This window comes from the organism of the source record quoted next, unplaced genomic scaffold, assembly GCF_019419815.1.
Source record: "Pyrus x bretschneideri cultivar Hongxiangsu unplaced genomic scaffold, Pyrus_bretschneideri_v1 Contig11, whole genome shotgun sequence".
In the NCBI taxonomy this organism is placed as follows: Eukaryota; Viridiplantae; Streptophyta; class Magnoliopsida; order Rosales; family Rosaceae; genus Pyrus; species Pyrus x bretschneideri.
This window is the reverse complement of record NW_025999402.1, coordinates 1985072-2002369: the sequence shown is the minus strand read 5'-3', so window position 1 is coordinate 2002369 and position 17298 is coordinate 1985072. Positions and strand designations below refer to the sequence as shown.

Sequence of the window (17298 nt, the reverse complement as noted above, 5' to 3'; positions counted from 1 at the left end):
TGCAATTCACTCAAAAAGTCCTGATAGGCAAGTCTTGATAGTCTGTTAGCCTGGGCACACCTTGACGAATGCAAATGCTAGAAAAACACGGCAGGTAGCAGCTATCAATAGATGTCATCACAAGCTTTTAGCGAATGTTGATAGATTTTGATAGTACCCAACAAATGCTTGATGGAATGGTACACTGATTTTTTTGTCGAAATCATGACCCTATTTGTGTAAAATCCTAACTTCGCCACTATGGAGCATAAATTTTTCAATGCGGTTTTAGCACTACTATATAAAGTCACTAAGTCACTTATAAATCACATAGTTTGGAGAAATGATTGGCCAAAACAGTTACAATGTTGTATAAAAGCACCACATGACTCGCTCGATTGAAGCATTTTAATTCATATATCTCCTTCCGTTTTTATTAGATACCTTAAATTATAAATTTTGCATAAACTATTATAACCATCTCACTGCCGTGTAGATCAATCATGCAAATTAATAACATTACATGACTCGTTTTATTGCAGTATATACGTTGTGTATCTACTATATATAAAAGTTATAATAGCGCTGTGTAGATCAGTCACGTAAATTATATGTCTAAATTAGGACTTGACAATAATTAGTGACATGATTGCAATTTTTTTCTCTAAAAATATGTGGCAAATTGTCAATTGACGAACGATCTTCCTTTTACTGGGCTCACGAAAACAACGTCCTGACGCTCTTTTTGGTCTTTTGCCTTTCCACAGCTTCACGTGACTCGCCCAAATACAATCCAAACCCACCACCTTCACACAGTGCGCAAAAGAAGTTCGTCCCCAAGCGACCACGGGACGTGGCCGTCTCCTCCTCGTATTTCGGCCAAGGCTCCACTCTCCTGCCGATATTTTATATTTTTGTGCACTTTTTTACTCTCTCTCTCTCTCAAGATTTTTTTATTTTACTTTTGTTTTCTTCTGGCGCTGTCGATTTTTCACAGAGTTTTGTGTTATATTTAAATTAATTTATAAGGGGTCAGCAGTTGTTTCAGGTTGGTTTTGATTCTCTCATTGGCCTCTGGTTTTCTGAGTTTTTCTCTCTCCTCCATCTCCCTCTCTCCTCTCTCTCTCTCTCTGCTTCTTTGATAAGCTGCTGCGAGCTTTCTATTGGCCAACAGTGCAACACCAAAGGACCAAGAAAAACCAGAAGAAAAAAAAAAGAAGGAAAATCTGGGTTTTGTTTTCTGTGCATATTGGTGATATCCCATGTCGAGTAAAACTCCATTGGGCAAGCAAACCATGGACTCTTTGGATCCTACGAGAGCTTTTGTCAAGAATGTCAAGCGTATCGTTGTTAAGGTACACGGTAAACCATTATGTCTTCATTTTTCATTCTTTCTTTGCAATCTATATATATATATATAATGTGTATATACGTATAGATATAATATGTATTTTTGTGTACATGCAAGTCCCAATATGCTCAATGCCATGTAAGTTGAAAGAAAAAGTTTTGGGAAAAAGAAAACTTGGGTTTGTATAGCATTTTTATGTGTCTGAAAGACTGAAACTTGGATCTACGACAATTATTGATGGTGTTTTTATGATAATATGGCCAATTTGCTTACTTGATTGTTCGAAATTTGAAGGTCGGAACAGCTGTGGTCACTCGTGGTGATGGAAGATTAGCATTGGGAAGACTAGGCGCTCTGTGTGAGCAGGTCTGTTTTTCGTTCTAAAACTACGACGAGTATTTCCCCTTTGTTGATTCATATACACTGTTTCTCTTGTTTAGACTGACACAAAAAATGGTATCGGAGACTACTGAGCGATGACATATTCGAATGGGATATTTGCAGCTTAAAGATATAAATTCCCAGGGCTATGAGGTTATTTTGGTGACTTCAGGAGCTGTTGGTCTTGGCCGTCAAAGGCTAAGATTCCGGAGATTGGCAAATAGCAGGTTTATATGCAATGACTTGTACATTTACTATTGTGTGTGAAGTTTTGGCATCGATTTCACGAAACATAAGTGCCTGAAACAAGTTAATGCCTTGTTTTGCAGCTTTGCTGATCTCCAAAATCCACAAAATGATTTCGATGGGAAGGCTTGTGCCGCTGTTGGACAGAGTAGCCTCATGGCTCTATATGATACCATGTTCAGCCAGGCAAGATTATAATCTTCTTGCAGTTTCATATAGGATTACAACACGTGCGCATTTTTCAAGTTTTTTTTATACGTAATTTCAGACCTGCCTCCATCGCTTGAACAGTTTTGGCATTCTTTAACTTGCAGCTTGATGTGACTTCTTCGCAACTTCTTGTGACGGATAGCGTGTTTAGGGATGAAGCTTTCAGAAAGCAGCTTTCTGAGACTGTAACGTCACTGTTAAAACTGAGGGTTGTTCCTATCTTCAATGAAAATGATGCTGTTAGTACTAGGAAAGCTCCATACGAGGTATTCAACTCCGCTTGTTCCTATACTTTTTCTTCGAATTTGTTTTGATAGGGCTTCTGTTTGGCATATGGATTTATACTGGCTGTGTTTTCGGTTGTGTGTTGCGCAACATTCATGCTTTTGTTACTCTCCCACTCTTTTTCCCTTGAAAACAAATCTTATGATTGCTTAGGCCCGTTTGGTAAGATTTTTGTTTCTGATTTTTGGTTTTTGTTGTTAATTGAAGATGGAGAAGGGAAAATGTGAGATTAGTGAGAAGAGAGATGATAGATGTAGATTGATGCATAAAATAAAAACTATGAACTAGATACTACGAATAATATTGTGGTTTTATACGTTTCCCTTCTTTTCTTCCTCACCTCTTTCATCTCCCTCCCGGCTTTCTGATATTCATTTTCCTTCATCTCTTTAGCTTTAAACCAAAAAGTGAAAATTAAAAATAAAAATGTTACTAGACGGGCACTTAATTTTCCTGCATTCAAATATATATCTGTTGCTTCTGAATGGAAGTTATGTTCGCAGGATTCTTCTGGCATATTTTGGGACAATGACAGTTTGGCTGGGCTATTGGCTCTGGAACTAAAAGCTGACCTTCTAGTTTTGTTAAGCGACGTAGAGGGCCTCTATAGCGGCCCTCCTACTGACCCGAAATCAAAGTTAATCCATACTTATGTGAAAGAGAAACATCAGGGAGAAATAACTTTTGGGGACAAGTCAAGGGTGGGCAGAGGCGGTATGACTGCTAAAGTCAATGCTGCTGTATGTGCAGCTTATGGTGGAATCCCTGTTGTTATCACTAGGTAAATTCTATCATCTAATTGTTTTGATATATAACCACCAGTTTAGAATAAAGAGGATATTTCTGTTCTTAGCCTTTTCTGGCATAATTCAATGGAGTTTCTGGCCTACTGCAATAGTTTCTTGTTGCTAAAGTTTTGTATTTTATTACAGCGGTTATGCAGACAACATAAAGAAAGTGCTTCGTGGAGACCGGATAGGCACTGTATTTCATCAAGATGCACATTTGTGGACTCTAGTTAAGGAAGAAGGTGCACGTGACATGGCTGTTGCAGCGCGGGAATCATCTAGACAACTTCGAGTAATTGTCTTCATAAACTTCTTGTTTTCCTTTTCAATTGTGACGGTCGAGGTTCTTTGTATAGAGATTAAAGTATTCCTCAAGAACTTGGATATAGAGCAAGTGGTTAAGTAGACAGATTCAGGATCTAATGTGAATTATTTTCCTTGCAGGCTCTAGGATCTCAAGAGAGGAGGAAAATTTTGCTTGACGTAGCTGATGCCTTGGAGGCAAATGAAGGTGAAATTTTAGCTGCGAATGAAGCTGATGTTGCTGCTGCGCAGGACGATAGATATGAAAAGGCCCTAATATCGCGTTTAGCACTAAAGCCTGGGAAGGTATGCAGTTCAATACTTGTGTAGTTGAAACTAAGCCTGCATCACTCCAGCTTGGGTGAAATCTTCTTATTTTGTATCTAATGCGTGTCTATAGATTTCTGCTCTCACAAAGTCCATACGTAAACTTGCCGACATGGAAGAGCCCATTGGCCGTGTTCTAAAGAAGACCGAGGTCAGGACACTATTCTCGTTGTTGTGATTCAGTATTAATGACCACGTATGGTACATGTTTAGACTTTTAATGATTCAATTAACATGGAACCGAATGTTAATCGTAGCCCTTTTGATTAACTGTTTTCCCTCTCCACTGCATCTCACTTTTGACAATTTTACAACTGCTCTTACATGCAGCTTGCAGAAGGGCTTGTCTTGGAGAAGCTGTCTTGTCCTTTGGGTGTTCTCTTAGTTGTGTTTGAGTCTCGACCGGATGCCCTTGTTCAGGTATACAAAATATACACTTCATATATATACTCCCGAATCCTTAAGCATCTAAGCCTGCAGAAATTTACAGTTTTACAGTCTTGTTTCTGTTGTTGACATTTTCTTGATTTTGTTCACATGGAAGTTTCTTGATAAGTTTACCAACTCTTTTCTCTTCCAAACTATTCAACAGATAGCTTCGTTAGCAATTCAAAGTAGGAACGGTCTTCTGCTTAAAGGTGGGAAAGAAGCCAAACGATCAAATGCAATCTTGCACAAGGTTTGAGACTCTGGTTACGGCCTTTTATCATTATTTACAAAGTATAAATTCAGGAGCATGGTTTTCTCTGCATTAACACGTTTCTAATTTGCATTCGCTTAATTACTTTCTTCTATTTGCAGGTCATCACCTCAGCAATCCCAGAACCTGTTGGCGGCAAACTTATTGGACTTGTGAATACAAGAGATGAGATTCCTGACCTGCTCAAGGTGTGTACAGAAACTTTAAAATGTTTATGGTTTTTCAGTACGATGAATACTAAACAATTTGTTTTGCTGCAGCTCGATAATGTGATTGATCTTGTCATCCCTAGAGGCAGCAATAAGCTTGTTTCTCAAATTAAGGAGTCAACTAAGATACCTGTTCTTGGTCATGCCGGTAAGAGAAATAGTATGGGCAATGTAATACCCTACCACTGCAAACTAGAGTTACTAGTAAATTGCTGCTTCTGATGCACAGATGGGATTTGTCACGTTTATGTTGACAAGTCCGCTAATCTGGATATGGCGAAGCGCATTGTTCTGGATGCGAAAGTAGACTACCCTGCTGCCTGCAATGCAATGGTAATTTTACTTTTTGCTATCCATGGCTGATCTTTTATGCCCGTCTAGGCGTCCATTATTATCTGTACCTGACATTGGAATTCACTGTACCGGTGCCTTAAAATGTTACTCTTTTTCTCAGGAAACACTTCTCGTACACAAGGATTTGTTGAGTGACGATGGCGGGTTTAAGCAGATAATTTCAGAACTCCAGGATTCAGGTATTATACTGTGTACTTTTTTTTTTGTCCAAATTATACTGTGTACTTATCTATCAACAAACTGCAGGAAAGTTTAATGTATCTGTACAGTAACCTCTTTTCTAGTTAAAATTGAGAAATAAATTTTGATGCCTAACAATGTGATACGCTTATTCATAAAGCCGTGCCTAAATTTTTGTTTGTTCCTTATAGGACTTCAGAACTATGGTTCTGTTCCCATTGATACAATCTATTTACATTTTTCATTTCTAAATATTGGTAACGGATATCAGTTAATGACAGAAAGTCGGTTGCAGATGTTACCTTATATGGTGGACCTAGGGCGGCAACTGCGTTAAACCTTCCAGAGACAAACTCATTACATTACGAGTACAGTTCATTGGCTTGCTCAGTTGAAATCGTTGATGATGTAAACGCTGCGATTGACCACATTCATGAACATGGAAGGTATTTACATTTCGCATATTTCATCTCTTCTTTTTCCCCTATCGCTGCTGTACTGATATTATTTTCCGGTGATTTCTCTAACTTTATTGCCCCTCCACTCCTCTCCACATCCCCTGTTTTGCAGTGCTCATACCGATTGCATTGTGGCTGAAGATTGTCAAGTCGCTGAAACTTTCCTAACTCAAGTCGACAGGTAAGCATATTTCATGTGTGCACAGCACAGGACAGAATAGAGCATTTTTCATTGGCTTCCCAAAACCTTATTTTCTTTGCGAAAAATATGAACGATATTTTTTCAAACAGTGAAAGACGCTTATTCTAATTGGTTTTACTCAAAATTTTCTGAATCGATCACATCTTGATGGCTGTACTATTTGCATTAACAGTGCTGCAGTCTTTCATAACGCGAGTACAAGGTTTTGTGATGGAGCTCGCTTTGGACTCGGTGCAGAAGTAAGTGCTCTCTGATTATAGTTCTGGCATAGATTACCAACATTTTGTTCTTCCCCCTCAATTGTCACTGATCTGGTGCATGAACAGGTCGGGATAAGTACGAGCAGGATTCATGCTCGAGGTCCTGTAGGAGTTGAAGGATTACTAACAACAAGATGGTATATCAGTCCTGCATTATCTTTATTTCTAAACTTTGAGCATACTGGTTGTTTCTTGTTGCATGATTCCTTCGTCTGCGTAAAAAAATGCAGGGTTCTGAGAGGAAACGGGCAGATTGTAGACGCGGATAGAGGGGTCGAGTACACCCACAAGGACCTGCTTAATTCCTAAACATCTCAACACATATGGTCATCTGTTAGCCTTAGCTACTACATATATCTTTATCAAATGACAGTGTAGGAGTTCATTGCTCCACAGAAATATTCTACGTATAGTATCGTCGTATAAAATCGACGTTTGTCCCCTTGCCAGATTTTGATTACCTGGATTAAGGGGGCTTCATGTAATCATCCTCTTAATCAGGAATTATAGAGGTTTTATTTATTTCAGATTAAAAGAGAAGATGGTTGTTACGTCTCTCTCTCTCTCTTTCATCTTATCTAATCTTGTTTGATTTTTTTATTTTTTATTTTTCATTTAAAAGGATTAAAATGATTCATGACTACAATCATATTTAGAATTAGGACTGGTTTGATGAGTAGTGGGGTTTGAAAAAGGCTTATGTTATCCACACACCCCATTTTACTTTTCACACACCCCTTAATAATTTCTGTCCGTTGATCTTCTTCAATTCATTCGATCCGACGACCGAAAATTAAAAAGGTGTGTGAGAAGTAAAATGGGGTGTGTGGATATTACACCCCTTGAAAAATATTGGATAACTCATACAATTAAAGGGAAACGAAGGTTTGAAAACTTTGAGTTTTATCAAAAGGGCAAAAAAGTGTTGTAAGTGAATAGTACTAGGAGTGACTTTTTACAGTAAAAATGTCCTTAACGTTAAAAGTGGATAGTACCAGGAGTGTTTCGTTAAGACTCCCTAAAATTAAAGATACATTTAAGGGTTGTTTAATAACTATTTCGTTTTCAGCTTCCATTTATTTTTTTTTTAACTTTTTTGGAAACTACTTTCTGTTTTCAAAAAATTGAAAACTCAAAACCAACAAGTGAAAACTCAAGGCTAAATTTTGAAAATTAGAGAAAGTAGTTTCCACTTTTTTGAAACGGTATCTTAGGTAACAAACTAAGGTAAAGACAACAAATTTTTCATAAGGGGATTATAAGAGTAATGCTATTCATACTATGTTTTTATACTATATTTTTATATCATCTTAGGTGGCATCTGATGTGGACAACCACATCATTTGAAAAATTTGCAAAACCCAAGGAAAGGAAGCCAAGGAAAGGAAGGAGAAAGACTTCTCGTATACCACAATCATAAGACTCCTCGTATACCACAATCATCATTTAATTAACTAGTTTTTCTTAATTATTAGTTTATTAAATAATGAATTAAATTTAAAAATCTGATTAATTTAAATAATGTGGCTGTCCACATCAAATGCCACTTAAGGTGGTATAGAAATGTGGTATAAAAACATAGTATGCATAACATTACTTGGATTATAAAGATAAGTTATAAGCTACTCATATCAATGATCTTTGGGAGAGACTGAGAAAAGGAATAAAAATGATAAGTTAAAAGTTAGAGACTTAGCTAACTCATTGTGAGACATAACCAATTTTCCAACCTCGTTTGTTCAAAAAAAAATAAAAAAAAAGCTAACGAGTTTTCCAATCCAATTCTATTCCAAGTACCAAACGAATTCAACCTTTAGGGTTGCATTCTGAGTCTTGACAAGGAATTTTGGGTTTCGAAGGAAAGTTGATTTAAGCCGAAGTGACCCGTTTGGCAAGCCCAACAAGGATTTAAAAAAGTTTCACAGAATTTTTCAGGTGGATTTGAACAGGCACAATTCCGTCGAAAAAGTTTCAAATTCTGAGACCCTTGAGGCCGGAACCGATCTGTTGCACGGAGTCCTTCCAAATCCAACAGACAAAGGAGAGTCCTTGGGACAGTGTGGTAAGCAAAGCTGCTTATGAAAACAATATTTTCCCTCTCATGCAATGCATGCCATTATTCACATTTAATAAATTTAGTCAATAAGAAAGTGGATTATAAAAGCAGATCGCAGACAACAAAATACAGTTTCTTCCATCTGAAATGTGGCAGAGAAAGCAAGAAAATCGACAAACTTGTACGGATCAAATTGAATAAAAGAGGTCATATTTCACCATCCCACAGTTCTTCAACGCTTTTATAAGGACTCAAGCTCTCATGGACTACGAAATCACCCCGTAGGAGCCTTTGCTGCATAACAGACAAGCAAGTTAATGTCAATGGAAACTTTTATGTGATAAAACGTGTCGAGGGATGTATTTAAGCATGTGTTATACAAACCTGGTGGATTCCCGAAATTTTCAAGAAGAGCTCTGGGGGAATGGACCAGTCGAATAAGCTTAGATTTTCCTTGATCCTACTTTCATTTACACTCTTTGGAAGGACGCTGTGTCCACTCTGAATGCCCCAACGAAGACATACTTGCGCGGTTGACTTGTTAAGTTTCTTGGCGATTTCATTCAGTACTGGATCCTTCAGAACTTCCCCCTTCATCAAAACCCCTGGAGAACCCAGAGGAGAATATGCCTGAAAGGAAAGGAAGAGTTTTCTAGATAAAAAATAAAAAAAAAAAAAAAAAAAAAAGCTACTCAGTCTCCTGAAAATTAAAATGGATGTTGAAAAAAAATAAGCTACTCAGTTTCCTTAAAATTAAAATGGATGTTGAACCTTTGAAGTTGGTATCAGTTGGGCTCCGTGCAAGACGCGTTAAGAAAATCTCACTTCTACTTAATTTTCTTTAACTTTGACCTTTTCTAGACATTTGTTTTGGTGTAGAGTTATCAATACAATTCTACTCTCGGAAAAATTGTTTTGATTTTTAGTTTTAAGTATCACATTTCGGGTTCTAAAACTTTTAAGGAACCATTCTATACACTAAATAATCAAGTTATCAACCCAATCAATAAATGAGAATAACATTGAAGAAAATTGAGTAGAACTAAGGGCGGATTCCTCCATGGAAAATTTCTCAAGTTGGCATATAGAATATACCGACAGATGAATTCCAGCAGATTTGCACAAATTGTGAAGAGCCGGTTGCTGCCAGATAGGGTGGCACTCCACTTGATTTACTGCAGGTGGAACTTTTGCATAAGAAAGGAGGTCCTGCAGCTTCTTAGACGAGTAGTTGCTCACCCCGACTGCTCGTGCCTGACCAGATGCGTACAGGCCCTCCATTGCATTCCAAGTCTCTGGAAGGCACAATGGAACCATGACTTCAGGAGCGAAACCTACTGAGCCTCGCTTTGTACGAAGTGGATAGTGTATCTGCACAAGAATGTTCCACAAAACCACTTAAAATTTTAATTTCATTGTTATTGGAGTTCCAAATTCAGGCAGAAAAGGTTAGCCTCACGAAATGTCGTGCTTATACAAAGTACTAGTTGCATACAAGATATAGATCAATATAATCAAGCTGCAGATCTTCTAAAGTCTTGCTCAGTGCCTTAGATACGTCTTCAGGGGCATGGTCACTGCACCTGTATACGTCACGAAGATTCAGGGGAGACAACATAAGATTCCATTGCACATACCAAATACCTGGCTCTAAAGTAAGATCCAACTCTTGCAATTTCATCAATTTTTCTCTATCGATAACATATATAATTAAGAATATTGTTTCTAAACACTTAGCGAAATGAACTTAGGATTGTGCCGAGGTAATATTTATTCAGAAATACGAGACTCGATTGAAGACACAAAAGAGAATGAACACATACCATAACTTAGATGTAATAAAGAGTTCGCTACGCTGTACTACGCCAGTTGAAAATAGTTCCTTCAATGCCACTCCTACCTGCAAGATGTCAACAGAAGAAAAGATAACATAAGTCCATCACAATATTGAAGGATAAAAAGGGAAAATTTAAAGAAATTATAATTAAGGTTCTGTAAGAAATGATTAAAATTCTACCTCTTTTTCGTTTCCGTAGACTGATGCACAGTCAATATGCCTGTAGCCAGTCTGCATAACCAAGAACACTTCTTGAGCATAAATTTTAACCCTAGACAAAGGCTTTATCTAATCATGTGATAGTTTAAACTTTTGAAGAATGGATAATGAACCTTGACTGCAGCGATGACAGCTTGACCGACCACACCTGTTTCAGCCTTCCATGTTCCAAGACCAACAGATGGGATCTTAGCTCCCGTATTCAGATCAAAATACAAAGTTTCGGATTTGTTTTCGCCCATCTTCTACGCACTGAACATGCGATCAGAACCAAGAGGAAGCACAAAATTAGCTTATTTGATCAGAAAATATTACATATTCGTCTGGGGAAAATGACAGAGATGCAAGATTCGGAGTACTCACCAGCTATGTCGAAATTTTTTCTAGGAGTACGATGCACAAGATATATGCGTTAGACAGATTTTGACGGCAAAAAATTAGGATCTTTCATGACTCCCTAACCGTAAAACAAAGAAAATTGACCTCAAATTAGAAGAAAATTGCATTTCGTGCATATATTTTGTATCACTACAAAGTGCCATGTGGTGCAAATAGCATCCGCGTAGAGGGGAGAGTGTTTGGCGAGGCTGCGGCACTACGGTCGTAGACTCAAAGGGTAGGTACCACGAATCAGTGTGTGAGACATGAAAACGGAGTGACATCGAGGGTGTTTTGTGTGCGCGGCCAGACAACATGTGAAGTTCAGACGCTAGTAGCGAAGTTTTTCTCCAAAGTAGAGACTAATTTCTAAATCAATAGTTCCAACATTGGATAATTTAGTCTTAGAAATTGGAAGATCCTGAGAGATAAAACCGGTTGACAGACAATGATAACCAAAAAACACAAATTATGTGTGTAATAAGAGAAACTTAAATGAAATTGATTCACTGCCATCGTTTTACAGAAGTCCTTCTCGTGTGTGACACATGACTAAAGATCAGTGACAATTTATGGACAATTACATTCCATACAAAAAATAAAAAAAAACCATTAACCAATTCTGCTTTGACAATTTATAGGCTTCTGTCAACAAAAAATTGTGTGCCACGAAAATCACCAGATAGATACGCGGGAAATCGTGGAAATACCAGCAGTCGCCGAGGATTGTGTTGTCTCGATTTGCGTACTCCGGTAATTGAGCGAAGTGGGGAAGGGATGACCCTCGACAAACGGCTTACGATCTATGAACAGCGTCGGCGTTGGTGGCGGGACGGAGGCTCGCTGATTGCCGACTTTTGGCGTGCAGAGAGAGAGAAAGAGAGACAGAGAGAATGTGAGAAATGGCGTGGGAATGGTTCGACTCTGAAGTCGACTATTTCAAGGTGCACAGGATGATTGGGGCAGTGCCTTTTAAAAAGATTTCGCGCCAGCCAAACTAGGCCATTTTCTGATTTGACAATGTTTTCAATACTCCAATCAAATTGAAAGTTAAGTGAGCAATGTGGAAGTTTGTATTATTAATTAGAGTAAACGTTAGAATTAGATTTAACAAATCGTACATAATTGGTTCCTGTCGTTAACTAAACAGTAAGTATACAAGGACAAAACTTTAAGGGCACGCTTACTAATTCGTAAATTGAGATAAATTGAATTGAGAAGAAATTGAATTGAGGAGGAATTAGAATAAGATGGAATTAGAATCAGATTACTGTTGAAGTTGTTTACTAAAACTGTCTGGAATTGGAGTAAGAATGACATTAATCTATATAAACTGTTTACTAATTTACTTGAATCGGAATGAAAACTGATGTGATTACAAAAATACTCCTAGTTTAACTAATCTATTTTCTATGCTAATTATTTTTAAACTTTTATCTTTCATTTTTTTATTTTTTAGTATTTGTTCTTCTCATTCACGCTTTCAAAAACCCTCTAGAAACTCTGCAACTTCAATTTCCCAGAAACTCTTCTTCTCATTCTTTCATTTTCCAATTTTTTTGTGACCCTCGGTCTCTCCCTTTCTTCCCCGTCTTTCCCGACCTACCCATTTCTAAAATTTCCCCGTTCTCTGCTGCCGACGTACTGTTGACCTACCCCTTTCTAAAATATCTTTCTTTGCTGCCAACCCACCCCACGTTTACGAAGAACCCTTCATGCTCCCTCCTTCCATGTCCCAACCTTAATTTTTTTACCCCAATTTTGAGTTTCCTAGTTGAGGCAGTGAATGAGTTTTTAACCATGGAGTCGGCGTATCGAAGAGTCGAGATGAGAATATATAAGAATGGGGACATGAATCGGGTTTGGGATAAACAACAGTTGACTAAAGGCAAGGAGGAAGATGGACCTTGAAAGCTCTAGTACCAAGTCGCGGAACGAAGAGAAATTGGAGAAGAAGTTGCAAGGAGTCCACTGAGAGAGAAGCAAGAGTGTTGAAGCGGCATGGTTGTTTAAAAAGAAGTACAAGGGCACTTTAGGAAGAAAAGTTTGATTACTGATGGACCATTTCTTTCGGAATTCAATTACCACCTACATCTTGGTAATCGGATTCCAGGCAAATCTGGAATTGAATTCCCCATTTTGGGTGGACCCCACCTTTGTTTTCATTCCTTATATACAAATAAACGCATGAATGCATATGAAGGAATGCAATTCCGATTCCACTTACGTCATTCCCGTTTCGTAAACACGCCATAATTGTTATCGTGAGATTATCTTTTACACAAAAAATCATTCAAATTGAAGATTATTTAATCATTCAATGGATGGACAAATTGATAGTGTGAGTACCAGGTAACATGTTTATGATGAGCCATCCAATTATTTGATACATTGGAATAAAAAATCGTTTAGTTATCCAAAGTATCAAATAAATTGACGATTCATCATGAATATGTTATTCGATTAGTCTACACAATTTGATGTCTAAATAATCTCAAATTCGGATGATTTCTATTGTATAGATGATCTTCAAAAGAAGATTAAAAAATTAAAAGATGTCGATTATAAAACTTACATATTGAAAGTATGGTGCATTGCCCGTGAAGAATGCAAGTATTATCTAATACATAATTAACAGAACTTAACACTCAGTACTACGATCTGGTGGTATTCATCTTCACTTGTAAGTGAGATGTCTCAGGCTCGATTCTCGTTGATGGCGAATTCGATACCAAATTAGGTTGCCCATTGTGTGGCTGAAGCGAACTCTCCATCTCCTTAATGTAAAATGTCTCGTTGTACTAAAAAAAAAAAATTAACGGAACTTAATGAAAGAGCTTTACAAAACAAATTATTAGTGAACAATATTTATAAGCAACAGAGGAGTGGGGGCAATGACAATGAGTGAGTATCATCGCCGGATCCTTTTTGAGAGGATCCTAGGGACCCTCAAATCACATCCGTTCATCGTACATCGTACGGTCAGAAATCATTATAAATTTTTTTATTTAAAATTGAATATAAATAGTACTCGATGAAAACTGACAGTACGATGTATGATAAACGGATGTGATTAGAGGATTTCAGAATCCTCACAAAAAAGATCCAGCGAGCATCCTCTCTCAATGACAATGAGACATTGCCACGGTCATGCGCATGCCCACCATGTAAGCCAAAGTGTCTAAATTAATAATGAGACGCTGCCAAACTGTCTTAATTATAATTTCCATGAGACTAATGAACTTTAAATAATAAATAGTAATAAGGGCAAAACTACAGGAGCTGTGGCAATGTCTTAATTATATTAAATTGGGTTGCAGTGGCAGTATCATAATTAAATTGAAGTTAGTGCATTGTCAACTATTTCTTCAACAAATTTTCGGCAACTGATTCTTCGTAAATTAGCTGCTAAATTCAATGTAGTACGATATTGTCACCGCCTCTTGTCTTATGATTAAAAAGAGTTCATTACGTGTTTTTAGATAAAAAAAAAATGTTCATGAGACATTTTTCATTAAATTTTTTTGTCAAACGATAGATTTTGTTAAATTAGATGTTGAATTAGTCATTGACGGAGTTTAAACCCATACCGTCATGCAATGGCTCAACACTTTTCCACTACTGCTGTAAAGGGCCACTTGCCATTTTTCATTAGTTTGCAATATGGACTTTGGGTCGACGAGTCTCTCAATATTAAGCCTTCTTTCAAAGAGGTGGTGGACGTGTTTTACAAGGCAGTTGCAAGCAAAGTCGATTTCAAGAACAAGGCGGAAGAGGTGAGAATCGAAGTGAATTCATGGGCCGAAGAGAAGACTGGTGGTCTGATCAAAGACTTTTTTGCTCCCGGATCAATTGACGATTTAACTAGGCTCGTGTTTTCGAATGCATTGTACTTCAAAGGGGATTGGGAGAAGAAGTTTGATGTGTCGAAAACAAAAGAGCAAGAATTCTACCTTCTCAGCGGGAGATCAGTTCAGGCACACTTCATGTCCACCGATAGGTGGCAGTATTTAAGGGAGTTTGACGGCTTCAAAGTCTTAGAGCTTCCTTACAGACAAGGTGGTGAAGAAGAAGGCAAGCCTCCTCAGCGGCGTTTCTCCATGGACATTATTCTTCCTGTTGCGAAAGATGGGCTGCCAGCTTTGTTGGACAAAGTTTGTACCGACAATGACTTCTTGAATCAACATCAGCCATACAGTAAAGTTGAAGTGGGCGACTTCAAAATCCCTAGGTTTAAGTTTTCTTCCAACTTTGAAGCGTCCGAAACTCTCAAGGAGTTAGGATTGGTGTTACCTTTCACTAGTGGTTTGCCAGAGATGGTTGACTCGCCACCTGGTGATGCTTTCAAGATACTCCACAAATCGTGCATTGAAGTTAATGAAGGAGGCACTGAAGCTGCAGCTGTTACTGCGACACAACTTATGGGGAGTTCTCGTGTTCTTAATCCTCCTAAAAAGATAGATTTTGTGGCTGATCACCCCTTCATGTTCTTCATCAGAGACGAAATTACTAGAACGGTGTTGTTCATCGGGCAGGTGCTCAATCCGCTCGAGGGATGATCTATACATCTTGAGTTAAATGTAAGTTCACTTAGTACTTGGATGTGGTCTGCATTGCCTGTGAGTTTAATATGAAGACTAAACAGACTATACCTTTATATATGTTTATTAATTCCCAACCTTTATAACTTGGATCTTGGATGATTTTGAGCAGATATAGTTAGTTTGGGCTAGTTTGGTTCTAATAATTGTCCAAATTCGGATCAAACTATGTTTTCGAGCACATTGTGCACATGATTCTACTATGCCAGAGAAGAGCCTGCTTCTAAAGCCAACTTCAAACCCCTTGTCTCGATGGTTGCATTTGTCTCAGTTTAAGCCAACTGTGTGAAATATCTGCAAAACACACGTTATCTAGCACATTAGATTTTTGCTTAGTTACTTACTGGTATTAATTACTTGACTAGGTTTGTTTTGAATGTATTTTGGGCTTTTGATTGTTGATGTTCTCCTTCCTTGTTGGATGGAATTCTCGTTTGTAACGATATACTTAACTTTTCTTACCCCTTTTGCTTGGAGTTCTTGTCATCATGGTCGGATTCACATAGGGATCCAGATGATCCTAGGACCCTCTGAAGGCCGGAAAAAAATGCATGTGAAGGTCCTTTGAGTACCTTCCAAATGTGCCCTTTTGTGCCCATCAAATGTTTAGTGAAAATGCCTTCTAGGAGTATCTTGGCAACATTTGGCAGGATGCGTTGACATCTCTCGGTATATTTCTTTGGCATTTGTTGATATGAACGCAAAAGATGATAGGCTCACCAAGTGCTAGACAAATTTCGTCATTGAAAATTTTTGCCTGCTACGCGAACTGTTTCTGTCTAAATGAACTTAATGTTTCACTTACAGTGGATCCCCTAAGATTAAATTTGTAAGAAATCCATTAATCTCAAGTACCTAACCTATATTGTTCTCGAGATTATGTGCTTTACTGTTCTTAGAATGTAACAGTACTTGGACATTGTTTCTGCAGATCGTCCTGCAATTGTTCCAGGTAGTTATTCGGTAGAACAACATGTAGCGTGTTCAACGGAAAACAATATCACCTCTCCAGTAAATTTTTGTGATGCGAAAGGGCGGCCTCGAAATTGACAGAAAACAAGAAATGAGAAAGTAAAATGCAGCTTTGTCAACGCATGCTAAATTCGTAGAACAGTAATGACATTTCATTAAGAGATCTAAAGTTAAATAGGAATTGTAGCTGACCACGGAATTCTCATTAGAAATCAATTGAAACGTGAAGAAAAAAAAAAGTGCACTACTACAAAATGGACTTATTGTGTCACTGGGTGATGTCGCTTTAATATAATATAGTGACGGACAAGACATTTGCAACACCTACTGAACATGACGTGGGATTCACTATCGCTTGTAAGCGTCATAAACTGTCTATGTCGTTTTTAATTGACGTAAACATTTAATGTTGCTTATAACGGACATACATTTTAATAATTTTTAAATAATGATGTCGCTTTAAAAAAAATAGTGTCGCTTTTAAGCGACATTAAGTATTGATGTCGCTTCTAGCTGACACTAATTATTGTTTTTAAATATTTTAAAGCCTGCGTCGGTTCTGAGCGACGTAGATTTTATTTTTTTAATATTTTGAAACCCGGTGTCAGTTGTAAGCGATAGATTGATGGTCTTTATATACTATCCCCCGTGTTTTCTTCTTCCTCTCTTGCATCTTTCTTAAGGATGAGTTTATGAGGTGGCACGCAACTAGGCCTAACAAATGGGTCGTGTTTATCGTTTTCGTGTAACACCTGTTATCTTAACAGGTCGTGTCCCCATTATCTTAACGGGTTCTTAACAGGTGACCTGCTATGACCCATTAAGAAAAATATATATTTTTTCTTAAATTTGCACATACCACACGTTGCCACATAAATATTACTTCAAAACATTAAAATACATTTGTCGTTTAAGTAATACATCTACACTCGAAAATAAGAGCCTAATGAACAAACATCCATACACTACTACTCTATTACAAAATTAGATCTTCAATTTAAA

General features: G+C 37.7%; 3 protein-coding genes across 7 annotated transcripts; 2 read left to right on the top strand and 1 right to left on the bottom strand.

Moving 5' to 3' along the window:
* Positions 1–815: 815 nt before the first annotated feature.
* LOC103937226 (delta-1-pyrroline-5-carboxylate synthase-like) lies at positions 816–6800 on the top strand. Of its 3 annotated transcripts, none has more exons than XM_048574106.1 (20): positions 827–1334; positions 1625–1696; positions 1835–1938; positions 2041–2143; positions 2272–2433; positions 2944–3233; positions 3385–3532; positions 3685–3849; positions 3944–4021; positions 4201–4290; positions 4463–4549; positions 4672–4758; positions 4831–4927; positions 5009–5112; positions 5234–5312; positions 5609–5759; positions 5884–5952; positions 6146–6212; positions 6300–6370; positions 6464–6800. In XM_048574106.1, exons 1-20 carry the CDS (start codon positions 1242–1244, stop codon positions 6540–6542), a joined length of 2196 nt encoding a protein of 731 aa, XP_048430063.1. In that variant the 5' UTR covers positions 827–1241; the 3' UTR covers positions 6543–6800. The 3 variants fall into 3 exon arrangements, 2 of the variants coding, with proteins under 2 accessions (XP_048430063.1, XP_009345430.2); XM_009347155.3 differs by having other exon boundaries at positions 830–1334; positions 2956–3233; XR_007254476.1 differs by lacking the exons at positions 6146–6212; positions 6300–6370; positions 6464–6800 and having other exon boundaries at positions 816–1334; positions 5595–5759.
* Positions 6801–8306: 1506 nt separating this feature from the next.
* Positions 8307–11663, bottom strand: LOC103937228 (NADPH-dependent aldo-keto reductase, chloroplastic-like). 3 transcript variants are annotated; one of them, XM_048574097.1, is made up of 8 exons: positions 11403–11663; positions 10459–10597; positions 10307–10357; positions 10113–10189; positions 9785–9872; positions 9385–9660; positions 8674–8919; positions 8307–8583 (listed from the first exon to the last, which is right to left on the bottom strand). In XM_048574097.1, the coding sequence occupies exons 2-8, from the start codon at positions 10585–10587 to the stop codon at positions 8497–8499; spliced, it is 954 nt and encodes a 317-aa protein (XP_048430054.1). In that variant the 5' UTR covers positions 10588–10597; positions 11403–11663; the 3' UTR covers positions 8307–8496. The 3 variants fall into 3 exon arrangements, with proteins under 3 accessions (XP_048430054.1, XP_048430049.1, XP_048430057.1); XM_048574092.1 differs by having other exon boundaries at positions 11434–11663; XM_048574100.1 differs by lacking the exon at positions 11403–11663 and adding an exon at positions 10709–11391.
* A 2659-nt stretch (positions 11664–14322) lies between these two features.
* Positions 14323–15395, top strand: LOC103937237 (serpin-ZX-like). The gene has a single exon (XM_048577178.1). The coding sequence runs from the start codon at positions 14323–14325 to the stop codon at positions 15280–15282; it is 960 nt and encodes a 319-aa protein (XP_048433135.1). The 3' UTR covers positions 15283–15395.
* Positions 15396–17298: the final 1903 nt, after the last annotated feature.

Bases quoted from the DNA above. Each gene is read 5' to 3' on its own strand.
- LOC103937226 (XM_048574106.1), top strand. From the start codon at position 1,242: ATGTCGAGTAAAACTCCATTGGGCAAGCAAACCATGGACTCTTTGGAT. The intron at 1,335-1,624 runs GTACACGGTAAA...CGAAATTTGAAG, and splicing joins TCAAGCGTATCGTTGTTAAG to GTCGGAACAGCTGTGGTCAC. The intron at 1,939-2,040 runs GTTTATATGCAA...CTTGTTTTGCAG, and splicing joins CGGAGATTGGCAAATAGCAG to CTTTGCTGATCTCCAAAATC.
- LOC103937228 (XM_048574097.1), bottom strand. From the start codon at position 10,587: ATGGGCGAAAACAAATCCGAAACTTTGTATTTTGATCTGAATACGGGA. The intron at 10,358-10,458 runs GTTCATTATCCA...TTGGTTATGCAG, and splicing joins CTGTCATCGCTGCAGTCAAG to ACTGGCTACAGGCATATTGA. The intron at 8,584-8,673 runs GTTTGTATAACA...TCTGTTATGCAG, and splicing joins AAATTTCGGGAATCCACCAG to CAAAGGCTCCTACGGGGTGA.
- LOC103937237 (XM_048577178.1), top strand. From the start codon at position 14,323: ATGGCTCAACACTTTTCCACTACTGCTGTAAAGGGCCACTTGCCATTT.